At 51.5% G+C, this 10,000-nt stretch overlaps 1 protein-coding gene and 1 non-coding gene across 2 annotated transcripts in view; both read right to left on the bottom strand.

Moving 5' to 3' along the window:
• Positions 1 to 6,342: 6,342 nt before the first annotated feature.
• LOC131170395 (uncharacterized) lies at positions 6,343 to 7,775 on the bottom strand. The gene is made up of 2 exons (XM_058129440.1): positions 6,908 to 7,775; positions 6,343 to 6,428 (listed from the first exon to the last, which is right to left on the bottom strand). Exons 1-2 carry the CDS (start codon positions 7,773 to 7,775, stop codon positions 6,343 to 6,345), a joined length of 954 nt encoding a protein of 317 aa, XP_057985423.1.
• A 680-nt stretch (positions 7,776 to 8,455) lies between these two features.
• The window catches only part of LOC131171024 (28S ribosomal RNA), a 3,241-nt gene continuing 1,696 nt past the window's right edge, over positions 8,456 to 10,000 (bottom strand). Inside the window, exon 1 of the ribosomal RNA XR_009141782.1 lies at positions 8,456 to 10,000. This exon is cut by the window's right edge and continues 1,696 nt beyond it. This is a non-coding gene — a ribosomal RNA (28S ribosomal RNA).

Raw genomic sequence — 10,000 nt, forward strand, 5'->3', positions numbered from 1 at the left:
GAGCACAGCACGGAACGCCGCACCCTCACCAAGCACTCGTGTCGCCTCAATAAAACATCTAGCACCAGGCTCATCCCCGCAACCTCAGTAGCAAATGCAAGCACCGGGAAGGGAAAGAATGGGGCTTTGTAACAGTGTAATCACCGCAGCCGAAGAAACTCGCCGTACAATGTTCTCAACACATGCCTCCGCGAGCTCATGCATCGGCTCGAGCACATGTGGCATGAAACGCCACGCCCTCACCTCAACATTCGTACAACTTCAGCAAAGTAAAGGCACCAGGCTCGTCCCCTCAACCTAAGCAAAGGCAACGATCACAAAGGGACACATCGACGCAAGCAACAATGCACCACCGCAATCGAAGGAAAGCGCCTACCACTCAATGCCACAACTCATGCCTCGACATCGCTCGCGCATAAGATCAAGCACGCATCGTAACGCCACGCCTCTCCCAACACTTGTAATGCCTCAACATTTGCGGAAGCACCGCCACTCATTCCCACAACCCGAGCAATGCACGATCGCAATGTACCGACGTCCATCCACGACCCGAGTAATGTAGCATCCCAACTCCCCGCAAGCCTTCCCCATCGAGCTCACCCCATGCCCGATGGCGTTGCATGTTCGCTCGCACTCGACACAAGCACAAAGACGTAAGCACCATGCCCACACCTTGTACCGACTTTCGCTAACACCCTCGAGAGTAAGGAGATCGACCCCAATAAAGTCGGCTCTACCACTGCACCCAAACTCCTCAAAAGCCTATGCCACCGAGAACTCACACCATGCCCATTGCATTGCCTATCCGCGCAAGACGCCAAAGACAGAATAGCACGTAAATGCCACGCCCACACCTTGCCCCAAAGATCCAATTGACACACGCAAGCATGGAGATCGGCCCCAATAGCACCGGGTTCATCGTCGTGATTCGAGTCTAGCCCAAGGAGTTAGTTTGCAAACGTTGGCCAACCGGCTCCCATGCCCGATTACAACGCATGTCCGCCGCACGCCGACAAGCACAAAGACGCAAATGCCATGCTCGCACCATGCACTAGCATCCATTCGACACACTTTTATATAGGATTCAACCACCGATTCATTTCCCACAATTGCTGCGAATGGGCCCGAGCCATGGCGTGGCAGGCCCACCACGCACGGGATTTTTTTCCGATTTTTTCCGACTTCCAATCGACGGGGTAGAGGTGGAGAGGGGGCTAACAAGCTAATTTCCATGCTATACCGATGCCCAAATATGGCCTGGAGGCATCCTGTGCCCCGCCTTGCTGGCCTGTGGGGGTGACTACCCACACCCCCCTAAAGAGCATTAGGAACACAATGAAGTCTGGCAGGAGGAAACATGACTATGTCTGAGCCATCACACCCCCCCTAAAAAATTCAATTTTGGGTATTTTGACCTGATTTTTTGCAGAGGTGTTGAGAAAAATGTAATCTACTCTCACAAAAATTTTGAATTTTTTTTTTCACTGTAGCTATTTTTTTTATTTTTTTAACCCGAAAAATACATAAATTCATAAAAAATAGAAAACTCATCAGAAAATCACCAAATTTTTTGTGGAACATCAGAAAAATATTATAAACTCATTTGAGTTTTCATTGGGTGATTTTTTGCACGGAGAATGGCTTAGGGGCATAACATTGGCCATCTATGATTTTGCACGGAGAATTGGCTTAGGGGCATAACATTGGCCATCTCGGCATGGAAGGTAAGTAGAGAAAAAATCATAGAAGAGTTTTCATGTGCACAATATTAGATTTTGTGCTCTTTATACCCAATGAGGGAATTGTTCCATAAAACAAGAAGCACAAAACCTTAGGGTCATAGTGAGAACGCAAGAAGCGCTCCATAGATAGCATCCCCACATGATGAAGGTAAGTGTAGATGTAAGGCACCAATGACTGGAAGATCTTGGATAATATTTCAATCACGTATACGAAGAGAATAACATAACTTATAAGCAAAAAGCATGTTAGGGACGAGAGCCTGCCAACACCTTCCGGAAATAAAAATGTTAGTGTATCGGCTTGCTAGCAAAGGGGCCAGGCGAACCTCTTTTTTGCCTATTAGCTAACGAATAAAACTGCATCCCGTGCCAATTATAGCCTCATTTTGCATGAGATGGGTGAATAACAAATGCCCCCCGTGCAAGAGCACCAGGGAGGCGCGGCAAGCCACGGGCCCGCTGGGGCAATCGCGGCAGAACTGGCATCGCCACGCCCGTCGGGTGCAACTGGGAGGCACTGGGCACTGCCACGGGCCCGTCGGGGGCAACTGGGAGGAACTGGGCACTGCCACGGGCCCGTCTCGGGCAACTGGGAGGCACTGTGTCACGGGCCCAGCTTCAGCACTCAGTTGGGACCGTGTGGCACTTGGCTTGAACTCTTCAAGACAAGTCAGCCCACAAGAATCTCACAACAACTGCAAGAAATCAAAGACATGGTTAGCATTAGGCCAAGTTAGGCTAATTTGGGAGGCATCACAAGCATCTTGTATAAATGGGGCAACAAATAAGCAAGCATCACAAGCATCAAAGGCACAAGCATTTCATGAAAAGGCTACTTCATTCATTCATGGAACATAATTACAACCAGTCCATTATAGGTAGGGGGGGAAACCTATAAGGAGCACACAACGGGACACGGCAAGCACAGTGACTAGCTAGGCCAGTTGCCCACCCAAGGCCAACCAGTCACTCCCCCCTAAAGAGCATTTGGGACATAATGCCTTGTGGCAGGAGGATACATCAATATGTCTCACCCATCACACCCCTAAAATTACATAAATAAAAATAAAATACAAATTGTCTCTTTTGCCCCTTAAAGAGGTTATATTACATATGATTCTACCCAAACTTCCTAACCCTTGACATTCTCCCCCACTTGAATGGTCGACGTCCTCGTTGACTGCGCTTGTAGAAAATCTTCAATCTTCTGGACATATTGTTGGAGGTCTGTTGCTTTCTCCCAGCTGGTCTCCTCGGCGCTTAAGCCCTTCCATTTGATGAATGCATCTGCAACCCGATTAGAACTCCCTGGCTTATACTCAAATAGGAAATCAAACTCTGCTAGGCATTCCTGCCATCGTGCTTGTTTGGGAGTCAACTTTGGTTGAGAGAGGAAGTGGCTCACCGCTGTATTATCTGTCTTCACTACAAATCTTGACCCCAACAAGTAGTGCCTCCATGTACGAAGACAGTGCACTACCGCCAATAACTCTTTCTCTTGAGCTGTATAGCGAAGTTCTGCATCTTTCAGTTTTCGGCTTTCGAAAGCAATTGGATGTCCATCTTGCATCAAAACTGCTCCCAATGCTAAGTCTGAAGCATCCGTGTGTACCTCAAAAGGTTTTTCCATATCTGGGAGAGCTAACACTGGTTCTGCTATTATCATCTGCTTCAATTTTTCGAATGCTGCTTGACATTCTATAGTCCACTGCCATTTATTTCCCTTCCTTAATAACTCCGTGAGGGGGTAGATCTTCTGTGAGTAGCCCTGCACGAACCGTCGATAGTAATTTGCTAATCCCAAGAAGGATCTCAATTCTGTAAGACCTTTGGGTACCGGCCAATCCTGAATCGCCCTTATCTTGGCTTGGTCCATCCGGATTCTCCCTTGCTCGATTACATGACCCAGAAACTTAATCCTGGTTTGAGCAAAAGCACATTTTTCCTTCTTTAGAAAAAGCTTGTTCTCCCTCAATTTTTCAAAAACAAGACGAAGATGTTCTTTGTGCTCTTGTAAGGTGGAGCTATACACCACAATGTCATCGAGGTATACCACCACGAATTTGTCAAGGTAGTCATGAAAGACCTGATTCATTAGAGTGCAAAAAGTGGCAGGAGCATTTGTTAGTCCAAAGGGCATTACCAGGAATTCGAAGGCACCATACCGTGTTACACAAGTAGTTTTCGGCTCATCTCCTTCTTTGATACGAACTTGATGATATCCCGATCGGAGATCTAGCTTGGTGAAAAATTTTGCTTGCCCCAACTGGTCGAATAAGTCTGCTATCAAGGGAATGGGGTATTTGTTTCGTATCGTGACTTTATTGAGAGCCCGATAATCCACACAAAGCCTCAAACTACCATCTTGCTTCTTTTGGAAAAGAACTGGAGCACCAAACGGAGCTTTTGCTGGTCGAATAAATCCTGCTTCCAATAACTCATCCAACTGCTTCCTTAATTCTGCCAATTCCGGTGGGGCCATTCTATAAGGGGCTCTTGCGGGAGGTTTAGTTCCTGGCAATAACTCGATCTCATGATCTATACCACGTCGGGGCGGCAGGACTGCAGGTAACTGTTCGGGCATTACATCTTGAAACTTAGCCATCACATCTTGAATCTGCGGAGGGAATGGAGGTGCTTTTCCACCTTCTTTGACAAGGGGAACTACCACATAAGATGGCTCCCCACGCTTGACACCTTTCTTAAACTGGAGGGCCGATAACAACTTCTTTTCACTGATTGGGCTAAAACTTGTGGGAATGGTGCATGGCTTGTCTCCCATTAATAAGATACAATCTGCAGCTGGGACTGGGATTGCTCGAGCTCTCTTCAGAAATTCCATTCCGATTACTACATCAAAGTCATCAAGGGGAGTCACTGTAAAATCTATTTTGCCATTCCAAGGTCCCATCCGACAGGACACCCCATGAGCGACTCCCACGGTGTTCAAGGCTTGAGAATTCACTGCTTTTATCTTTCCGGCATCTGCTTGCACAGTTAGCTTAAATCGGGTAACCAATGTGTCAGCTACGAAATTGTCAGTGGCACCTGTGTCTACCAAAGCTCTAGCATTTTTCCCATTGATGAGTAAGTCCACATACATCAATCCCCTCTCCACAGTAGCTGTTGGTTTTTGTTTTTCCAGAGCTCCAAGAATTCGAAGAGCACCCATTACGGAGGCATCACGATCATTTGATTCCCTATCTTCTTCTTCTTCTCCTTCTTCGGGCTTCTTTTCTTCCTCAAAGATGGCCTTTAAGGCACTTAAAGCACTCTTAGTTGGACATTCTCTAGCCCGATGTGGTCCATCACAGAGAAAGCATTTCAACGGATTATTCTTAAAGGAGTTGGTCTTATCAGTGGACATGTATGCCGACCCCTGTCTTGAGTTACCTTGTTCCCTATTTTGGCTCATAGGTTTGTTGGTGTTAGGCCCCGAGGTCCAAGTTCTCCTTTCCGTCCCTCCAAAGGTGGAGTTGCTTCGATCCACTCCCCCACTCGGATTTCGACCCCATTTGTTTGGGCGATTATCCGAACCTGGCGGAGAGTTAAACTTTCTCTTGGAGGCATTGCTTGTATAATCATCGAGACTTTCGGCTGCAGCTAAGGCAGTGCTGAGCTCCTTTACTCCCCGTCTGACCAATTCATTCCTGGCCCAAGGCTTTAGACCCTTCTGGAAGTTGAACAATCTATCAGCTTCAGACATATCCTTAATGTCCAGCATGAGTGCCGTGAAGCCTCTTACATATTCTCGGATAGAGCCTGTGTGCTGCAACTCTGCTAGCTTGCACCGCGCATTATAGGCCACATTTTCCGGATAAAATTGAGCCTTTAGTGCCTTCTTAAAATCGTCCCATGTGATAATGGAACATTGGCCCGAAATAGATTGCTCCACCTTGGTTCTCCACCATAGTTTTGCATCATTTGCCAAATACATCGGCACCATCTTCAATTGACCTGCATCAGAGTCATTTTTGGTAGCAGTGAAGTATAATTCCATGTCAAAGATGAAATTGTCTACCTCCCTGGCGTCACGGGCACCTCCAAAAGACTTGGGCTCAGGGATTTTGGCTTTTCCCAACTCAAAGGCTCCCCCATTCGTATTGCTCGCTGCTTTCATGAGCAAACTCACTTGTCCCTGCAATACTTGGACTTCTCCTTGAAGTGTCTTGGCCGTTTCGACGACGTCTTCTTTCATGTCGTTTACATTACCCACCAAGGAATCATGGGCGATGGTGAGGGCTTTCAAGCTTTCTGCACAATCCCCTGCTTGAGAGGCCTCTGCCTCTAATGCGAGCACTCTGCTCTCAATATCCCCCAATCGGGTAATATTTGTTGGTAGGGAATTTTGGATGGCCTCAAGCTCTATTGGCTCATCCTCACCCCCAATCAATTTGGCTACCACAGCTACAAGTTGCTCAACCTTCTTCTCTAGCACCTCAACGTGCTTATTTCGTTGCTCAAGAGAGAGGCGGACTACTTCAAGTTCTTCTGTCAATGCCTCGTATGTGGGACAATTATCAATGAGAGCAAAAGCGTCCTCAACCCTTCTCTCAAGGTCATCAAGATGATTAGCAAAGTTGGCCATCCTTAATTCAGCTCACGGATCAATCGCTGCTCTGATACCAACTGTCACGGGCCCAGCTTCAACACTCGGTTGGGACCGTGTGGCACTTGGCTTGAACTCTTCAAGACAAGTCAGCCCACAAGAATCTCACAACAACTGCGAGAAATCAAAGACATGGTTAGCATTAGGCCAAGTTAGGCTAATTTGGGAGGCATCACAAGCATCTCGTATAAAAGGGGCAACAAATAAGCAAGCATCACAAGCATCAAAGGCACAACAAAGCAAGGCACAAGCATTTCATGAAAAGGCTACTTCATTCATTCATGGAACATAATTACAACCAGTCCATTATAGGCAGGGGGGAAACCTATAAGGAGCACACAACGGGACACGGCAAGCACAGTGACTAGCTAGGCCAGTTGCCCACCCAAGGCCAACCAGTCACTCCCCCCTAAAGAGCATTTGGGACATAATGCCTTGTGGCAGGAGGATACATCAATATGTCTCACCCATCACACCCCTAAAATTACATAAATAAAAATAAAATACAAATTGTCTCTTTTGCCCCTTAAAGAGGTTATATTACATATGATTCTACCCAAACTTCCTAACCCTTGACACGACGGGCACGCCACTGCTCGTCGGGGCAATCGAGGCACTGGCACGCCACGCCCGCTTGAGGGAGCAATCGGGAGGCATTGGGCATCGCCACGCCCGCCCGGCAATCGGGAGGCACCGGGCAAGGCACGGCCCGCTGGGGCAATCGGGAGGCACTGGCATCGCCACGGCCCGTCGGGAGCAATCGGGAGGAATCGGGCACGCCACGGCCCGTCGGGTAATCGAGGAATCGGGCATCGCCACGGCCCGCGGGGCAAATCGGGAGGCATCGGGCACCGCGACGCCCGCTTGAGGGAGCAACCGGGAGGCAGGCACGCCACGGGCTCATCGGGGGCAATCGGGAGGCACTGGCATCGCACGCCCATTGGGGGCAATCGGGAGGCATCGCACGCCACGCCAATCGAGGAGCAATCGGGAGGCACTGGCACCGCAACGCCCGTCGGGGCAAATGGGAGGCACTTAGCACGCCACGGGCTCGTCGGGGCAATCGGGAGGCACTTGGCACGCCACGGGCCCATCGGGAGCAATCGGGCGGAATCGGGCATCGCCACGGCCCGACGGGGCAATCGTGAGGCATCGGCATCGCACGGCCGCCCGGGGCAATCGAGGCACCGGGCATCGCCACGGCCCGCTCGGGAGCAACCGGGAGCCACCGGCACCGCCATGGGCTCGCTGGGCAACCGGGAGGCATCGGGCAATGCCACGCGCCAATCGGGAGCAATCGGGAGCCACCGGCATCGCCACGCCCATCGGCAATCCGGGAGGCACCGCATCGCCACGCCCGCTGGGAGCAACCGGGAGGCACTGGCACGCCACGGCTCGCCGGGGCAATCGGGAGGCATCGACATCGCCACGCCCGCTTGAGGGAGCAATCGGGAGGCATCGGGCACGCCACGCCCATCGAGGGGAGCAACTAGGAGGCACTGGCACGCCACGCCCATTCTGGGCAACCGGGAGGCACCGCACGCCACGCCAATCGAGGGGAGCAATCGGGAGGCATCGGGCACGCCACGGGCTCGCCGGGGCAATCGGGAGGCATCGGGCACGCCACGCCAATCGAGGGGAGCAATCGGGAGGCACCGACATCGCCACGGCCTGTCGGGGCAATCGGGAGGCACCGGACATCGCCACGGGCTGTCGGGGAGCAATCGGGAGGCACTGCATCGCCACGGGCTCGCTTGGGCAACTGGGAGGCACTGGGCACTGCCACGGGCCCGTCGGAGGGAGCAACTGGGAGGAGTTGGGCACTGCCACGGGCCCGTCGGAGGGAGCAACTGGGAGGAGTTGGGCACTGCCACGGGCCCGTCGGGGGCAACTGGGAGGCACTGGGCACTGCCACGGGCCTGTTTTGGACTTGGGAAAGGGATGGTGCTCGGCACTTGACCTTTAATGTTTCAAGACTTGCTGCACTCAAAGTCATGGGGGGCATCCTCGGGTTAAGGCCCTCCTCATACGTTAAGGGAGGGGGTAAGGGGGAGGGGGGGTCGGAACCTCGTGGGGCAAGAGGAGATGAGGCGGAGGGGGAGGGACGACCTGAGCGACAAAGGGCTGAATCTCAGTGGATCATGGCAGCAAGGCCACTCTGCCACTTACAATACCCCGTCGCATATTTAAGTCATCTGCAGAGGATTCTGCCCGACGCCCGGTGGGAATAGTACTTCAAGGCAGCCCGCACGGCTCGTCCGCCGCGGGGGCTTGGCCAACGGACGCGCCTCGGGGCGGATGGCTCCTACCGGGGTCGGCAAGCGGGCGCCGGACACGGCGTCGCTCGCCCGGATTCTCGACTTAGAGGCGTTCACCATAATCCAAATAAGACAAGAGCTTCACGCCATCGCTTTTCAACCAAGCGCGATAACCAATTGTGCGAATCAACGGTTCTCTCGTACTAGGTTGAATTACCATCGCGACGCCGGTCATCGCAGGGTAAAACTAACTTGTCTCACGACGGTCTAAACCCACCACGCTCCCTATTGGTGGGTGAACAATCCAACACTTGGTGAATTTCGCTTCACAATGATAGGAAGAGCCGACATCGAAGGATCAAAAGCAACGCCGCTATGAACGCTGCACGCCACAAGCCGCTTATCCCCGTGGTAACTTTTCCGACACCTCTAGCTTCAAATTCCGAAGGTCTAAAGGATCGATAGGCCACGCTTTCACGGTTCAGATTCTGCATCGAAATCGTAATCAAACGAGCTTTTACCCTTTTGTTCCACACGAGATTTTTGTTCTCGTTGAGCTCATCTTAGGACACCGTGTTATCTTTTAACAGATGTGCCGCCCACCAAACTCCCCACCGACAATGTCTTTCGCCGGATCGGCCGCCATGGCGCCTTGGGTCCAAAAAGAGGCGAGGCCCCGCCTCCGATTCACGGAATAAGTAAAATAACGTTAAAAGTAGTGGTATTTCACCGTCGCCGCTTCGCTCCCACTTATCCTACACCTCTCAAGTCATTTCACAAAGTCGGACTAGAGTGAAGCTCAACAGGTCTTCTTTCCTCACGATTCTCGCCAAGCCCGCTCCTTTGGCCGTGGTTTCGCCGATAGTTGACAGGACAAGTGGGAATCTCGGTAGTCTATTCATGCGCGTCACTAATTAGATGACGAGGCATTTGGCTACCTTAAGAGAGTCATAGTTACTCCCACCGCTTACCCGCGCTTGGTTGAATTTCTTCACTTTGACATTCAGAGCATCGCGTAAATCACATTGCGTGAGCATCCGCAGTGGACCATCGCAATGCTTTGTTTTAATTAAACAATGGATTCCCTTATCCGCATTTAGTTCGAGTCAATCGCTCGACGCCGGAAGGCCCCCGAGGCCGCTCTCGCCCGTCCGGCCAAGACGCTGCTACCGCTCGCCATGGAGCGCTCCAAGAATTGCCGACAATGACGTGTTCGGATCGGGACCCCGCCCACCTCGTGAGCCAATCATTTTCCCGAGGTTACGGATCCATTTTGCCGACATCCCTTGCCTACATTGTTCCATTGGCCGCAGGTCGCTCACCTTGGAGACTGATGCGTTATGAGTACGATCGGGCGCGGAGGCACTCGGTCCTCCGATTTTCACGGCCGG

This window comes from Hevea brasiliensis, chromosome 11 (assembly GCF_030052815.1).
Source record: "Hevea brasiliensis isolate MT/VB/25A 57/8 chromosome 11, ASM3005281v1, whole genome shotgun sequence".
Classification (NCBI taxonomy): Eukaryota; Viridiplantae; Streptophyta; class Magnoliopsida; order Malpighiales; family Euphorbiaceae; genus Hevea; species Hevea brasiliensis.